Source organism: Pungitius pungitius, chromosome 4 (genome assembly GCF_949316345.1).
Source record: "Pungitius pungitius chromosome 4, fPunPun2.1, whole genome shotgun sequence".
In the NCBI taxonomy this organism is placed as follows: domain Eukaryota; kingdom Metazoa; phylum Chordata; class Actinopteri; order Perciformes; family Gasterosteidae; genus Pungitius; species Pungitius pungitius.
In genome coordinates this window covers 2,194,997-2,212,567 of record NC_084903.1, presented here as the reverse complement: position 1 = coordinate 2,212,567, position 17,571 = coordinate 2,194,997, and the positions used below count along the sequence as shown (strand labels likewise).

At 47.7% G+C, this 17,571-nt stretch overlaps 3 protein-coding genes across 4 annotated transcripts; 1 reads left to right on the top strand and 2 right to left on the bottom strand.

Annotated features, from left to right (window-relative positions):
• Positions 1-445: 445 nt before the first annotated feature.
• gjd6 (gap junction protein delta 6) lies at positions 446-1,642 on the bottom strand. Its single transcript, XM_062561664.1, has one exon. The coding sequence runs from the start codon at positions 1,640-1,642 to the stop codon at positions 446-448; it is 1,197 nt and encodes a 398-aa protein (XP_062417648.1).
• Positions 1,643-5,091: 3,449 nt separating this feature from the next.
• zgc:158785 (uncharacterized protein LOC791214 homolog) lies at positions 5,092-10,098 on the top strand. Its single transcript, XM_037453719.2, has 6 exons — positions 5,092-5,517; positions 6,056-6,153; positions 6,273-6,463; positions 7,698-7,893; positions 9,008-9,217; positions 9,895-10,098. The coding sequence occupies exons 3-6, from the start codon at positions 6,318-6,320 to the stop codon at positions 10,051-10,053; spliced, it is 711 nt and encodes a 236-aa protein (XP_037309616.2). The 5' UTR covers positions 5,092-5,517; positions 6,056-6,153; positions 6,273-6,317; the 3' UTR covers positions 10,054-10,098.
• A 591-nt stretch (positions 10,099-10,689) lies between these two features.
• On the bottom strand, positions 10,690-16,867 carry lmnl3 (lamin L3). Of its 2 annotated transcripts, XM_037453706.2 has the most exons (12): positions 15,859-16,867; positions 15,136-15,292; positions 14,343-14,468; positions 14,044-14,214; positions 13,827-13,952; positions 13,441-13,661; positions 13,133-13,352; positions 12,298-12,405; positions 12,084-12,200; positions 11,676-11,783; positions 11,496-11,550; positions 10,690-10,921 (listed from the first exon to the last, which is right to left on the bottom strand). In XM_037453706.2, exons 1-11 carry the CDS (start codon positions 16,260-16,262, stop codon positions 11,515-11,517), a joined length of 1,794 nt encoding a protein of 597 aa, XP_037309603.2. In that variant the 5' UTR covers positions 16,263-16,867; the 3' UTR covers positions 10,690-10,921; positions 11,496-11,514. The 2 variants fall into 2 exon arrangements, with proteins under 2 accessions (XP_037309603.2, XP_037309594.2); XM_037453697.2 differs by lacking the exon at positions 11,496-11,550 and having other exon boundaries at positions 15,859-16,866.
• Between the last annotated feature and the right edge of the window lie 704 nt (positions 16,868-17,571).

The following is a 17,571-nucleotide window of genomic DNA, read 5'->3' as shown; positions in this document are numbered from 1 at the left end:
GAAATACAGACGGGAGAGAGAGAGGGAGAGAGAGGGGCGTATAGCACGTCAACATCGGTCCCCTGTTATAGCTGTATGGTCACATGTAACCAGTAGCCCACTGGACAACCCACTCTGTCACTTCTGTTAATGCCATACAGTCCTTGCTCTGTGACCATTGATTTAACACACTTCCCAAATCCTGATCATCACAACCCTCTGAAATGTGATATTAATTGAAAGGCTAGTTCATTGTACGTAATAAGAAATCTGAATTTTGTATTTACTTTTCTGGTTCTGAATGAATAGGCCAACAAACAATTCTAATTACTTTGTGTTGAATAAAGAACCTTAAACTATGTTTGTAATTTGTATGAGCCCACATTGTGAACTATTATATGTTGTTGGGGACACTTTAAGTTCCAAAGTGACGAGTCGCACTGGTAGAGGCAGCAATGGTTGTAGCCTATATCCAGACCTCCGCACTCCTCTGTTTGGACTCTCTGATCGCCATCTTACTCTTTAGAGGCTGCCTCTCTCCTTTATGGGAGTCCTGTGACTTTGTTTGACCTGGTCTTGTCTCTCGGGCCTCCTCACGCTCCCTCATCCTGCCACAGTTCACAGCGCAGGTCCAGTCAGGCTGGTGACCCACCACCAGGTCCAAAGTGGGCAGCGAAGTGGTGCTGGTCGCGCCCTTGTAGCCTAAAGAGGTTGTGAGACAGGGGCTGTCTGGGGGGAAGGTTTCATACCCCCCCCTCATACCTGGACAGCCTCCCCAGGACGCCCTCTCCTTCAGCCTCACAGCCTGTCTGATCTTCTTCCAGCCCAGGTGGTTAAGTTCCAGCAGGTTGAGCATGATACAGAAAATCCCCACACAAAACATGAAGAGCAAGAATATGGTCTTCTCAGTGGGCCTGGAGACGTAGCAGTCCACCGGCTGGCTGCACGGGACAGACGTACAAAGGAAATGGACAGGTACCTGGAAGCCAAACAGCTTCCACTGGGCCACCACAAAACTCACCTCCAGAACAGCCCGCAAACACACATGGAAGATGTAACATTTAGACAGAACCCCTCCGGAGACCTCTGCAGTTCCCTCTACGACGGTGTAACCTTGAGCGTGGCTCAAGGGCATTGTTTTGTCGGGTTCTCCCCTCAAGAGGTTGTGAGCAGTAACGCCCTCGAGCACATCCGCCAAACTGTGACCCAAGTGCTTATGGGAGCGGATGGAGCAGCTGTCCGAGTCGCAGCTCCGATCAAAAACCTCGCGTCCACTGCGTGGCCCGAGATCCAGGCCCCCCGACTTTGAGATGCCCCCTAGTCCAAGCCTTTGCCTTTGGGTGCAATTGTGGGGCAGCTTGGACAGGTTGTGCCACGTGTAGATGATGAAGCAGAGGGATGGCGTGGAGACGCTGATGATGTGGAAGACCCAGAAGCGAGGTTGCGAGATTGGCGCGAACGCGTCGTAGCAGACGGTGGAGCATCCCGGCTGCAGCGTGTTGCACACAAACATCTCCTGCTCGTCGGTGTACACGTCCTCAGTGGCCACCGCAACGATGAGCAGCCGAAAGATGACCATGACGGTGAGCCACAGGCGACCGATCATGGTGGAGTGCTGGTGGACAGCGTCCAGGAGTCTCTTGAGCAGGGTCCACTCCGTCATGGCGGTCGGAGGCTGCCGGCTGCTTGGAGGAAGGACGAGCTGCCTGGAGAAGGGCAGTCTGATCTGGTCCGATCCACTTCTCCTCCGCCCAGACTCCTACCCTGCTTGACTTGACATCGTAAACCTGTTTGCAGAAGACCTGATTGGGGCTTCCCAACCCGGCCTCGTCCACACTGTCTGGTTTTGAGGTTTTGATTCTGAAGTCTAGGAACGTCTTGTAGAATCAGAGCACCTCTCCTCTGTGGCGGTCGCCTGCTCTCTGCCTGGCTGCTTTGAGAGCACTGGGGCCATTGCGAGAGAGAGCCACCTCATCTTTCATAGATAAGGATGTCCACTTGACATAAGTCACTTGGCTTGTCTTCGCGATCCATTTTAAAACCGAGAGACCTTACCCTTCCTCTATCGGAGGACCTGCTGATAGTGCCAACTGATAGAGCATTCTTCGCTCATTAGTCCTCTAATAGCAAATGTGCTCTTCCTTTAATGGAGACGCATATTTTCACTGATGACCAGTAGAGAAGAGCAGGCTCACTGTTAAACTCTGGATAACACACACTGGACACTGTTGAATGGGTAACGCAGAGCTGGATGTCAGGAAACATGTGACTGAGAACTACTTTTGAAGGTTTGGGGGAAATAAAGTATTCCAGTTCAATGTGGTGTCTGGTGAGGTTTGCGGTTCCAGGTCTCGTTTTGAGTGCTCCTCTCCAGCCACTTGCCAAACCTCTTATCTGCGTTTTAAAAAAAGACCCTTGAAAGGTCTGCTAGCATCAAATCGTTGTGTCCCCAGATAAAACACTCAGTGACCCCTTTCCTTACTTCAAACAGTCCCTGCAAGCCCCGTCTGAGTCTCTGTCTCAGAGCTCTGCCCACAGCCTATTTATGACATGGACAGGGACATTGGATGCAGCGGGAGATGAGGGACCAACACGTATATATTCTCATATATTCTTAGGTGGATCTTTAAGGAGCTGATGGCAAAATCTGAGCGTATCATTTTTTAACGTTCCGCAGCGGACCATCTGATCGTATTAAGTGAAAGCCAGTGTAGAGGTTGTTTTGGTGCAACTGTGTGTGGGTCTGTGATCAGGTGTGTGCGAAGCTTTGTTTTTGTCTACGGCGAATCTCACATTTTGCTGAAGTAAACTGCCCAATATATTGGAGACCTCATTGAGATAGTGACGGCTCAGGATTTCCTAGACAGATCTGAACACTTAATCACACAATACATATAGAGATATAAGATGAAATTAGGAGCCTACCTACATAATTAGACTTTAAGAGAAACACCTTCATTGTTCTATTCTGTAAATAAATTGAATAGATAATATCCCAAAAAAGTGACACATTTAAGATGAAGAAATCTCTGACTACATGTAGACCCAAAATAAAGAATATCATCAATTTGGATATTTCTGAGTAAAGGTCCAAAATTTTACGTATTCAGAAATGCACTCATTCAAATTGATCAGTCATTGAACTGATGTAGATATTTCACATGGAAATGGAAAGTATCATAATGAATAACATTAAATTGCATAATTCTATGCTCGTAGTCGTCAGATATTATTATTCCCTTTTCCAACAAACTTAAAAATCAAAGAATGAACTAATTTTTCTCAAGATTTTCCGATATTTTGTTATAATTTATAAAGGGGAGAACAAAGACATTTTCTGCCTTTTGTTAATATTTACTTTATATGAATTGTGTATACACCCATAGACCCTTGTTGGTACTTTGGTAAATTTCTCATGGCATGCAGGTAGAGCTCAAAGCACATGTGAGAGTGAACGTCCAGACAGCTTCCAACAGTGCTGTTGTCCCCAATCGATCCAGACAGAGCCACACGCTGGATTAACATCTTTTAATGGCCTTTAAGGGACCCGATGAAGAGGGGTCGATGGACTGGAAAGTGGCCCCTCGCTTTTCGTGGGATTAGAGAGGGGCCCAGTCTCGCCTAACACAAAAGCCAATGGTGGAGGCGGGCAAAAGGGTCCGCTGACCCAAACAGACCAAAGATGTATCCCAGACACAACATCAGCCGACCCAGACCTGCAGCTCAAACGGGCCTTGTGCACCACGGGTGAGGACAGGAAGTGGCTTTTTCGCTCCAGAGGGGCGTGTCTTCTATGTCGTTATCCACTGCGTCTGGGCTGTCCGGGGAATTATCCACCCTCTCAGTCTGTTCATGAAGGCATTCCCAGTGATGTGTGTTCCCTCTGGGCTTTGTCAGGAGCAGCCCGGGAATGAATAACAGACGGGATTAGAGGGAAGAGGGCGAGACGCAGAGAGACTGGTGCTCTGCCAGCGAGAGAGGCTCCTTTTTTCTCCCCATTTATCTCCGCTTTTGTGGAGAAAAGGAAAACAGCCTATGAGCATGAATGGAAGGGCTTCTTTTAGATCAGAAGCTGGACTCTGAACCTATTCCACGCAGATATGTTTAAGTGAGTGTAGCTCAAAACTGTCTAGTTTAAAAATCTAAAATAATGAGTATGTAATCATGCTGTGTCTTATTACTCTGTCCCAGAACAAGAACGTTGAAGTCAAAGGGGACGTTAGAGGATGACGTCTCTAGAATGCTTCTGCATGACACAGCGTGTACTGAGAGCTTTCAGAGATAGTGATGGACGAGGGGGAGTGCTCTTGGGGCCGATCCAGGGGCTCGATTTGAGGTAACGAGGGTTGGTCAGCTGAGAGCGAGCAGAGAAGCAAGAGACCGGGAATCCAGAAGAGCAGATTGGCAGCAGGAGAAAAAAAACGACTAGAGTCCCTCCTGTGGCCCCTGGCGTAGATGGAAAATGGTGGCGCTGACTTTAACGCAGTCGATCAGATGATGGGACCGAGGTTTGCAGAAGCTCCATTGTTACACAAGGAGAGCACAAGTAACGGCTGGAGGAGAAGCTGAGACAAATCCGTGGTTTCATTATTCAAGAATTAACGGTTTGATTTTGTTTGGTGGGTGTAGATAAAAACAGGAATTAAATGGGCCGCGCCATTTATCCTAAAAATGGTCTCCATGTGTCTGTTAACATAAAGAAGTTGAAGTGGTTATTTGCTGGTGTCCCTTCTTGCTGTGGCCGCATTTAATGCCTCATACGAAGTTTGAGGTTAACAGAAGCTCTGTGGATTTTCATGTTTTTATTCTAAAAAAGAATTGAATCAGGTCTTCAAAGGATTGCCATCACGATTCAAAGATGGTAACAGTGTAGTGCACTGGGGGCTACTTCTTTTAGCCAAGGGACACATTTCTACTTTGTTCCTCTGCTTGTCCGCACTCGATAACTCTCGGACTTCCATCCCGCCGATGCTGATGCTGATTGGAGCGATGACCCCTCTCCTCTCCAGACCCCTCCTTGGCTGGAGGGGGCCCCTCCCTGGCTGCTGCTCCACCAGAGCAAGGGCTCGCTCTGAAGCCCCCCTAACATGATTAAGGGGGGGGGGAGGCGATGTGATGAGGTGCCGCTGCGCTCGGTTAAAAAAATGACCCTGGTGTGATTTCCATTTGCATTCCCCTCCGTCTAATCCCTCACTATTCTCACTGGCGCTAATCTGCTGGCGGGCTTCGGGAGGAGAAGCCTCCACACACACAGACTGGTGATCGGAGGGGGAGGCTGCTGCCGTTTACACCATCGGAGTGTACGCCATCGGCGAGTGTTTGCGGGCTTCTTGTGCTCTGACACGGCTCAGGGTTTCACAGGGGCTGCTGAGGGTTCGTGGTAAACAGGGAGAGACCCTGGATCCGATGCATTTGACTTCCAGCGGGAGGACTCGAGGCGACTGTGCGTCCTGTGGTTTAAACCTCTGATGTAGGAGAAGGGAAGCTCTGTTACACGTCCTATGAGCAGGAGGGACCTTTCTGTTGGATTGCACACAGGTAAGTGCATGTTCAGCTCAAATTGTTGGAACGGTTGACAAAGGGATGCTGCATGAGAAAATAAGTCCGGACAATGAGAATTTGACTGTCTATTTTTATTTTATTGCATTAAATCTGTAAAAACAACATGATACTCCCTAAAATTATTATTAAGGCTAACATGTCCATGCCCAATAACCTGTTTGAGGGAAATATCTGGATTTTTCGCCCCCCGCTATGTGGACTATGTGTTGATGTGTTGACTATGCGAAGACGTTTGTCCTGTGTGCGTCGCATTGTGTCGTCCTGTGCGTCCTGTCAACGCCTCAGACTCGGCTAACGCCATCTAGTAAGCACACACATCGATCTCCTCACGCTCAAAGAGAAGGTTTTTCTCAAATTTCGAAATAGTGGTTCCATCCTAAAGTGTCATACTTATTTTGAGCCTCAGCAGTGAAGCTATGTATCATCCTGGGGGGCAAAATGCACCTCTTAACTATCCTTGAGTGTCAATATTATCTCTGTCTGCTAATATGTGAAATTCAATCACTTTTCGCAGTTTTCAAGTTGTCTCACAGTTTCCTGCCTGCACAGCGGCGTGGTGGTCAGATAATGCAAATCGGAGCTCATTCAGGTGCCAGACAGTAGAAAGCTTTGGTAGGACATTTATTACGGGTCTGCACATCACGTAGTGGAACATATGGAACTCTGGTACATCCTGAAGTGCTATGAGGAGAGGTGCTTGACATGCTGCACCTGCGTTCGTCTGCTGACAGAAACGATGCTCCTGGCGCGAGGCATTGGCCCCTCATAGAGCGGACATGACGGCAGAGGAACTCCCCGCCCCGTGGGTCCCGGGCCCCGTAGGGGGGGTCCACTTAACGGAGGGACTCGACAGCTGCAGCCCAGAAGTGACACGCTCTCACACAGACACGCCCGGTGAGGAATGTACAGCGACCACAGACAGGTAACCCAGGACATGTACCTCTCCTCATGGACAGATCGCTGTGACAGTAGGCCTGCGTTAACGGGACGCTGTATTCCACATGTGTCATGTCAAGAAAAATGTGTTAGTCGGGTTGTCTCGTGTCTGTCTTGTGAGTTCCTATTTTATTTTGAAAATGAACCTTCCTCTCCCCCTTCCTCCTGTGTCGGTCTGATTGTCTGCCCCTGATTGTTTCCACCTGTGCCCCCACCCTGTGTGTATATATTGTCTGAGTCTCCCTTTGTCCTGTGCCAGTTCGTCTCGTCCCAAGCCTCCACGGAACCAGCGTATTTATCGATTAAACCCGCCACGATTCCTCTGCACCTTGTTTACGCCCGTGTTTATGTTTTAGATTTGCTCTTAGATTGAGTGTAGGTTTTTTTCCTCGCCCACAAGTGATTCTCATTTCAGCAGCTCATTGCCCTTCTTTTTGTAAATAAACTTTTGGTTGGTTTGGGTTCAGGACCACTGTGACAACATATTCCACAAATTCAAAACAGAATGGGTTTAGTGGTTGAATGCTTGGAGTCAGCAGACCTCCATTCAAACTCTGATTCATGATGTCTTCTCAAAGTAAAGTTATGTTTAGTTCCCGCTTATGTTATACACACATGGTCGTTATTTCAAAATAATCATCCAGATCTTTCAGGTCAAGTTAGTGTTCAGTTTGTTTGAGTTGAAGCAACAAAGAAATGGTTTTGGTTTGTTACGTGAATGGGACTTTCTCTTTCTTTATTGCACTGACACAGATGAGTTTGAAGGGGGAAGTGCGTTTGATGCACTTCTAGGGGTGCAAAGCAGCGTCATGTCTGTCAATATAAATGAGTAAAGAAAGGTTTGCTGCTTTGCCGAGAGTAGAAACCTAATGCGGCGTGTGCTTTACAAGTCTGACCCCAACCGAAGCACCGGCCAAGGTCAAAGTTGGCCTCAGGTCTACTATGTCTGTAAATCAAAGGTCTAATTAAATAATGACATTACAGGATTCCTTGTATATAGACGACCGGTTATTTACCACTTAAGCTGTTTGGATTTGTGGATCAGTGTTTAAGGGTGACACTGTTATCTTTTAGTATTAACAATCCCAAAATAAGTTCAAACCAATCGGAGGCCTTGACCGTCTGTGTGAGGGATTACTGACACGGAGGCGTCTCATGGAGCCACCATCACCGGTAGAGTCGGTGTTGACAGAGGTCCTCTTCCGCTCTGTGTGGCGCAGGGAGGAGCCGTTTTGCAGGATCTGCCACGAGGGCCCGGCCCCGGGGGAGCTGCTGTCCCCCTGCGAGTGCTGCGGTAGCCTGGCCATGGTGCACCGGTCCTGCCTGGAGCGCTGGCTCACGGCCTCCAACAGCAGCCACTGTGAACTCTGCCACCACCAGTTTGCGCTGGAGCGGCTGCCGAAGCCCCTGACGGAGGTAAGCTCGTCGCAGTGCACAACGAGCATGGAACCCACCCACGCATTCCTTCCACAATCGATTCAAGCACTGTGTTTGTCGAGAGCAAACCACTGCTGTCATTAATACTGCAGAGGAAGAAAGGAGATACAGTAGGCCTGCTCTTTTTTTTTTAGTTTTACCTAATGAGACCGCAGGAGTCAGTGGGAGGAGCCGTGGTGCGTTCGGGTTCGAGGGCATCCTTCTTGCACCCCTAAAGCCACTTAGCCCGAGAGCCAGATTAGACGGTGTGCTCTGCCCCGGCTGCACACGGCAGCAGAGTGTGTCAGTGGCCTTGTTGTCCTTCTGCAGGCAGTAATCTGCTGATTAAGCACCATGCTCTCCACCAGGTTAAGTAGTGGACAGCATTAGCCGGCTGTCAGCCAATGCGGGACCCAAGAGCTCGGATACACAGCAACGCATGCACCATACCTTACATTAGTGTCAGGATGGTAGAAGTGCTGTGTGTGCAGCTACAGTGTGGATGGCACCTTAATCTTTACCTTCACACGTGACCTTACTTCCACCCATTTAATCAGACACCTGTTTCTCTTTTAGAATAGAATTCTCACAATAAAGGTTACTTTGAATAGCACACAGGAATTTGTTGTTAGTTATTTGTTTTTATACCATCTTGGTTTAGCTTAGTTCATGAATAATATAAGTGAATCCATTAATACAATAATAAAGCACATCCTTACCAGATATTTTAGGGATCTTAAATGCTACTCAGATGCTAAAAAATTCAAATCACTTAATAATCAAGTTAACTATTTTTATTTATTAAAAACTATTCTAAAAATGCTATGTCTTATTCACAACTTTGCAGACAAACACCAACTAAATATCTCTTTCCACATGCCAACGCTGTTTAGGATCTTGTAGCATGCTGTAAATAAGGACTATGCACACATATGCAATCTATTCTAATTCGTATGTTTATACTCAACAGTATGAAACAAGACCTGCTCACATGTAACACACTTCCCACCCAGCTGATACGTACTTGTCCACATTGGGCTCAAATAGCCCCTCCAACAGTGTGCTTTTAATAACCAGCCTTCACGGTGGTCCTTTCCCCCCCCCCACCCCCCAGTGGCTGTGTTCTCCGTCCGTGCAGCAGCAGAGGAGGAGGACGCTGTGGGGCGACGCAGTGTGTTTCCTGTTCATCACCCCACTGGCCGGCCTGTCGGGGTGGCTGTGTGTTCAGGGCGCCATGGAGCTCTACTACACCAACGGCATGGAGGCCCTGGGGCTGCTGGTCCTCACGCTGGCCCTCTTCAGCATATACGTCTTCTGGACCCTGGTGCGTTCAATCGCTCTTCTCTTTACCCACTTTAAGTCTAAATCCAGCCTCGTGTGGCAGAATGTTGGTGATACGTTTGCTGTAGCACCATTTTTATTTTTTATTCCAGTCAAAAAAAACAAACAGCAAACGAGGAATTAGCTGTAAATTATAACCACATCACAAAAATTGCAATATTGAACTTTGAGTAGAAGTGCATTCTTGACCACATACTTTTCCCCATGGCATTTAATACACATTACATTGGTCTTCATCAGCCAATAGGCTTTACCCAGTTGTCGTCATGAGGACTATGGACAGAAGGCTCATTTCCAATGCACGGTCAGGTCCAACTCAACTCGCTTTGGGTACTTTCTCATTGTCTTTAACGTGGCTCTTGGTGGATTGGCGACCAAACAGAAAGCTCCTCACATCCTTGATGCACATGTATGGCACAATTGAGTGAAAAAGCAGCCTCTGGTGGTGGTAGGTTGACTATTTACAAATCCCAGGTGCAGGAGCTATAACACACTACTGATTATTCTTTCTTGGTTCATCTCATTTCAAACTTGTCAAGGTGGTCATTTGAAAGGAAAACTGAAACTTGCCAGATCATGCGTTTGGAAATGCAGCAGTTATGAAACGTGTAACATCACTAAACCTTTGACCAGCTGTTCTGACGCCAGTTTGTTTCTCAGGTATCTGTGCGCTATCACGTGAATTTGTTCCAGACGTGGAAGAGGACCAACAAGAGAGTGAGGTTGCGGATTCCCTTGCTCGCCCACAGCCGACCTGCCCGACTGAGCCGGTCCATAAACACCTTCTGCAAAGGCACCAACAAAGAGACTATGGTGTAGACGCCAGTCATCACGGCAACGGAGCCAAAGACATGATGAATCCTGGGGGGGTCGGGGGGGATTGTCACCTTCCTCTAGAACAATTACAGTAAAGAATCAAATGGAAGAAATCTCTAAACCTTTGTGTCAGTTCCTCGGAATCAGAAGACAAATCACGGCACTTGACATGTGACCTGGAGACAAAGCAGTTTATATCCTCATCGCATGAGATTTCCAATTGGTGACAATCTGAGGAAACCTTGCAGTTCTATAATCTAATTATAGAACCAAATCTTAGCGGTTCTGACCCAGGCGTGCCACGGAGAAGTGACTAGTCGTCTTAGTGTACAATATTTTGGTTGGTAGGCCATCCAGATGCCCAAAGCAGGGTCTACAAGTAGATGCCCATCCACAGGAGACATGGATTCAAACCACGGTTGCTGTGCTCGGCAGTCCAGTTGAAAGAATAAAACCAAAAACCATCTCCATGGCTGGATACCATGAGCCAAATTATTTTTGTAATTGTGCACATAACATTTGTTGGTCATGTGTCAACCATCCCTTAAAGTCCTGCTGCTAAATGTTTGTGTTTAGGTGTTATGTGAAGACATTAAAGAACACAGCTTTACTGTAATGAGCAGTCTTTAATACTAGGAGTTCCCCATAAATACAACTTTATTATTCTAACGGTTTTATTTCACACACATTTAAAATCAAGGCAAAGCTCACGTCTCGCGTCGTAGGAGCCATGAAACAAGTGAGGAACGCGGTTCACCTAAGGAGACAGGAGTGGAGCTCCTTTGAGCCAGAGAGCAGCAGATGTTTCTCCGAGGTCAAAGCCGCTCAGAAGCGATCACATGACTGCACAGCTCCCCTCTTTAGTCAGATCCTGAAAAAAAAAAAAAAAAAACGAACCACAGCATTATCATATTGATCAAATATACAATGACTACCACAGGAAACGTGCCGAGTTCAGCAGATATGGGGATTGGGCTGAAGTCATTTTAATTGAAGTGTTACTGTTGGTTAAGTGTGTAACAGCTTTTAGAAGTTAGGGGTGCATTCAAAATCACATACAGTTCTGTGGACTTTAAGTTTGTTTAAAGGCCAGGAGCCCATTGGCTGATTGAGCCACTTTCTTTGACTTACACCATAAATCACACTTTGGATTTGGCCTGCCTCATAATGACTGACACGTATTGAATACAACATAGTGTTCTGTATCAAAGCCCGACTTCTTGATTAATGAGGCATTTTTTTGCCATTATGCATACGTTGTATAAAACAAGAAGCACATCAACAAAGCTGAATGCAGCATGAATCTGCCACTTTTAAAGGAAATAAAATGAAAGGATGAATGTAAATGTCCATTCAGAACAACTCTTCACTACACCAAACGAGAATGATGGGGTTCAAGCGGATTTGGATGGAGCACCACTTCCCCGAGCCATGCAGAGCCTCACCTCTACAGCACGCTGTCACTCAAGAGACAGAACAACACTTCTTCTTCTTCCTCCTCTTTGGTCGCAGCGAAGTCAGAACAAAACAGACGTCAGGTTTCACGCACTAACGCATTTGGGCCCGTTCCCTGTAGAGCGCGTCACGCTGAGCTTATGAAGCGCGTTTAGGAGAAAAGCCGTTACCTGTCTCCGGAGGTGCTGGACGTCACTGCCCGTCACATACTCTTCATCAAACTCCAGTTCTGCTTCCTGGCCTCCGTCCTGGATGCACACCCGGTGCTCCGCCATTTCCTGGAAGGGAAGTCACATGGAGAGTAAGACATTTGATCATATTCCAATCCAGCGAGATTCCTTGCGCAATGACATGTTTTAAGGCAATGCCTCCTGGAGAATACGGCCTGCAGCCATTTTGGACATTGGATGGTGTAACAGGTCCTCAACAGGGTAAATCAACCCACACAGGACTCATATCTGCATCAGATGTTTATATCTATGAATCCTGAAGCGTAGCTTTATTAAGAGAAAGGTGCATCACTTAGACGTGGGACAAAGCACCTCCCAGAATGCACCTCCACAAAACTCTCCACTCACCGTATGGTTTGGGTCCAGAAGAACCACCTTCACGTGAGTGAAAGGGCCCCAGCTTCTGTGGTCCTGGAGAACCAGGTCCCCAGAATCAGCCTCCGCCGCTGCACCTGCAGCCCAGATCTGACCCAACACGTCACCCGTTAATTCACGTCAGCGCTAGACGGCACGCACGGGCTCCTCTGCAGGAACGCTGCTTCAATAAGGAGCAACTACTCACTGTGAGTGTCTGCCCACCAGCTAGGGTGCAGGAGGAGGGGATGTGGAAGGAGAGGTCCTCAGAGTCCGGGTACAGCTTCCGCACCACCCAACCACCCAGCGGCGTCTCCTGGAAAATACACAAGTTCATTCAGGACCAAGGGATAACTATGGTCAGGTTACTTGGTGCAGTCTCCTGCCTACAATGCAACAGCAGAGCATCTCAAATGTTCCAATTCAACCAAAGTTGGTCAATGTGTTCTACAGAACATAAAAATCATAAATACACACAAGCCATACATACACCATTTCTAAATAATAAATATGACCAGAGAAGTTTCACAAATGACTCAACGAGTGCTGAACCACGAAGTCCACGTCCAACTGTGGGAGAGCAAATGTTCCAAAAAGATTCAGGAGCTCTACAACATAGACAGCGAGTATTTACACATTTTAAAAATTTGTATGGATATGTCAAAGTAAAATATGGAGAAGAGGGGACATTTAACTGTTGACCTTTGCCACATTACTACTCCACGCATGTTAGATGTTACAGTGAATCCTCGTTTGGGTGAAAATCACAACAGTTCACATGAATATATGAAGAGTGTGGAGTCTGTTGTACTCTTGTTTTTTTTTTCTTCTCATGATGCATCGTGCCATCTTTGCACACTCATTGACCTTCTATTGTGCGTGCCAAGTGGATAAAGTGACAATAAGCCAATTAATAATTCAAAGCAGCGTTTAGGGGCAGTTAGAGACTCGTCTCAGTCAAACTAGGACAAACCAAGTCTTGATTCTGAAACGCACAAATGAAGTCAAAGCCCAAAAAGGTATCTGTCAAGCAGCTGCTTTACCGCCTCAGAGTTGTTCTTCAGTCGGACGTATTTTCCGTCCACGTCGACCTCCTCCACGCTCACGGCGCCGCGCTGCGCCGACCGGCCCGACATTTTGGGGGCGGGCGACGCTCCGGACGCTCCGTCGTGTTTCCGCTTCTTGCCTCCGAGCTTGCGGCTTGCGTGCTTGTGAGTCCGGGCTATGGCGGCATGCTGGGAAGGGCTCGGCGACAGCTGCAACCTGAGGAACACACTCACTTATTTATTTTTCTTTCTCCCCAGTCGCCACGCTAGGGTTGCGATGACATTCGACGGAATCGCAGCCGAACCTCTGCTCCTCCACCTCCAGCATCTTCCTGTAGGCGTTGATCTCCATGTCCAGCGCGAGCTTGACGTCGAGGAGGTTCTCGTAGTCCTCCAGCTGGGCGAACATCTGGCTTCGCATAGTCAGCAGCTCGTGCTCCTTCTGACTGAGTCGCTGCTGCCAAACCTCCCGCTCCCCGTCAAGAGTCCTCTCCAGCTCCTGGTGGCGGCTCTCCAGGACCATTTTCTGACGGAGCGAAGGAGACAAACGTTAGCAGCAAGAAAGAAACGACTTTGGAAGCAACCTGCTCAGGACGCCATTACATCTTCACAAAGAGCATGGTGGTCTGATGCTTCATCAATGGGGGGGGGGGGGGAATGTTAAATATAGCTCCTTTAAAAAGAGACCCACATCTTTCTGGTACTGCTGGAGCTGAGAGCTGAGGCTCTCCACTCTGAGCTTGGTGGTCTCCAGTTCCTCTTTGATGGCCGACGCAACGCAGTTCTTCTCCAGCGCCGCCTGCTGGGCATTCTGCAACTGGAGCAAAGAAATGAAGATTTTTTTAAAAAGCAGAAACTTTGAGTAATGCGAGGAGAAGGCTTCAGGAGCTCAAGTTGAGCACGAGCACCTTTGAGCTGAAGGTCCTGTCGATCTCCTCCTTGTAGAGCTGCACCTGGGACTCGTGTTCCTGGCGGAGTTGCTGCATCGTCTCGGCCAGTTTACTGTCAAACTCCCTCCGCCGCCCCGAGTCCAGCTCCACTATGCGGCTCTCGTGGCGGCTTCGGATCTCCAGGATCTCCTTCAAAACAGGAATAAAAGCACAGTGCTGAGTGGGAAAACAACAGAAGGAAGGACGGGAATTGGTGGAGTTCTAAAAATTGTGTTGAGGTGAACGTTGGTGATCGCACACATTGTGTGTCTTTCTACCTGCTCACTGATGTTCCTCTCCAGTCCCAGCTGTTCACGGAGCGTCTGCACCTGGTTCTCCAAGTCCACTCTCTTCAGGATCTCAGAGTTCAGCTGGTTCTTGGTCGCTGCAAGTGTGTCCTCTACCTGATGACACCCCACCCCAGACAGTTAGAACATCTGAAACACAAGGCGGAACATGGCTTCTGGGCTGCTTTTTTTCTGGCTTTACATCCTGCCAAGAGTGGCCTCAGATTCCTCTTCTTGGGTTAGGGTTGTCTCAGGGTTATACTTCAGGTCAGCCTCCATAAGCTGCTAGAGGTCTATACTGCTGAAAGGACTTCCTAGCATCTCCTCTCCCTCCTCCTGTATGAATTGATGTCCCATTAGAGGATCTACTCAACATCCCCTGCCCCAATTATCTTTCATATGCATTAAATATATTGCACATCTTACACATTGTTCATTCTGTTAACATTCCATCCCGATAGAGGGATCCCTACTCTGCAGTAGGGGGGGGGGGGTTCCTGTACTGATAAGAGGCAGTTAATGCATTTGTTTTCTGGTGAATCAAATATAAAATAGTCCACATTCTTATTACCAATTTAGATGAAATTTGTCATCCAGTTTCCATTGTGCCAAAGAAAAGAAGAAAGAAAGGGTTGAAGCACTTTTCCATTGAGGGAATTGCAATCTGCCCTTATCTAAGCTACCAGTTTAAAAGTAGAGGCTTTAAAGACCTCAGACGTGCACAGTTAGCTCCCGTGGCCATGTATTCACTCAGCACGTGGGGACCCGTAGCGTCCGGTCATACGTTTTCCAGCTGGCTTTTCTGCTCAGCGAAGTCGTCGTTGAGCCTCCGGCTGTCCGACAGCAGCTTGGTGAACGCAGCCTCTTTGGCACTCAGAGTCCCTTCAACTTTCCTCCACTGGGCCAACGCGTTCGCCAGCTCACTCTCCTTCTTCTGGTTCCTGGGTGGGAGATCAGCGAGACACACGGGGACATCAAAGACAGTACGGTTATCGGTGCGGCCTTGCTTCCTGTCACACATGCGGATCACTACCCAACAGTCTCGTCAATATAGTGTCAGCAGTTAAGGGTTACAGCAATCTTATTCAGTAATAAACCCAATATCAGAGTAGACAACAGCATTGGAGCATGAAGAAAACAAGACTTCCTCTTGCAGTCTATTTGATGGTACAGAACAATGCAGTTTGGGGACATCTGTAAATAAAAAGGAAGTTTAGGTCCCTTTCTAGAACCCCACTGAGTGCCGCGATGCAGGAACACAACTAGAACCATGCAGGAGACACCTGCCGCAAGGAGGAGGAAACTCCAGACCAGACTGACACGTCCAAAGGTCTCCTCCATCCGTGACGCGCCGGTGCATGCGCAAAAACGCAGGGCTAGATCGCATTAAGCAAGACCCTTAGTGAGCCGGGTCTGGTGGAAAGAATTTCCCGGCATGGAGGGATGGATGGATGGATGGATGGATGGATGGATGGGTGGGTGGATGGATGGATGCTAACGCAACTACCTGCTTTGAAGTTTCTGGTACTCGTCGCAGAGATTTCCATAGTCGATCTGTAACCGGGCCCTCTCGCCGGCCATGCCGTCCAGGGACTTCCGGACATCGGCCAGCTCCTCCTCGTACAGCCGCCGGACGTTGCTCATCTCTCGGCTTTTCGAATCGTCTTTTTCCTCCAGCTGGAACATTATGGAGGAGCGCTCGCTCTCCAGCTCCTGGACCCGCTGGATGTAGTTGGCGAGGCGGTCGTTGAGGCACCGGAGCTCATCCTTCTCCTGGATGCGGTACATACGGTTCGGGCTGGTGCCGGATGCGGCCGGCATGGGGGTAGCGACGCGGCGGCTGGCGGAGCGGCTGGCACGGCCGGCGCGGCCGCCGGAGCCGGCAGCGGGGGTCGAGGTGGCGGAGGCCATGGCGGCGACCGGCTGGGCGAGACACTCCGGAGGAACGATCTGCGGCTGGTCGCTTACGTCGTCGCGTCGCTTCTAGAAGGAAACGATGGGCCGCGGCGGGTTTACGTTCCGTTCCGTTCCGTTCCTAACGTTGTATTAACGGAGGAAGAGGACCAGTCACGTGGATGCTCTCCGGTAATAATGTCCGGTCACCGCGGCACGTGAACAGCCTGGTCCCGGTGGTCGCTGCTTGTTATGGGGCTCCTCTCCCTACGCGCACACGGTGCACAGCTGAAATGAATCATATGTGATGAGTGGACGCACTGACGGTGAAGAGTCGCCACGAGCAGCGCCAAGCGACGCGAAACACGCGCTCACTTCCGGAAGGGATTTTCAAAAGAATACGCACTCGACAGGTTGGGTTTTGGGGTGTGTAATACTAGCAACTATCGAAGTAACAAAACCTCCTTATTGTAACCTACAGCAATTGTTATTGTCTAGACAATCGTCACGTGTTTTAATAAACAGTTTGTTTACGTCGCTATGGTCACAGAGGACAATCTTTGTATTTGAACGTCTATGAACTAAACTCAATTATAGAAGTTTAGATTGTTTTCCAAGTAGCCTTGAAGTGGCCTTTCTTCAAATCCTGTGACCATAAAACACGTTATACTTTCAAAACCTATAACCTTTATGATACAATTGCCCAATGATAAGCGATCTAAAACATTGGCTAGTTAGAGATAACTATCGCACATAAAAAATAATATAAAATGAGTAGTCGTGGCTCATTGTAACATGTTAAATGTAATATTATTTCACCTATGAAGACTAACAAGTTGAGTGAGTTTAATCAAAAAGTACATTTTCACGAGTTGAGTACGGTAAGTATTATTTGAACATTTTAAGACAAATAAAATAGGTAAATGGTAAATCATTGAGTTATTTAACAACAAATCTAAAAGACATTTAACGTTTATGAAAGGAAATATAATTTTTATTTATATATACATCTCAATTGAGAAGGAAGAAAATAAAACCATGAAGCATTGACTACATGTTCACTTCAGTACAGATCAATGTGCAATTCTACAAAAAAAAGTTACAATAGAGCGTAGTTCTACATTTTGGAACGTTTTTTTTCAGGACGACCTTTACTTTGAAAAACTGTATAGCTTCCGTTATTTTCGTTAATAGCACTCAGTCTAGCTTGACTAGAGGGCATTCCTGCAGTGAATCAGCTGATAGAGATGACTGTTCATAAAGCGGTGGCTGATCATGAGACTAAAATGTTGTTGTTGTTTTCCCTACTTTTAAAACGTAATGTTTC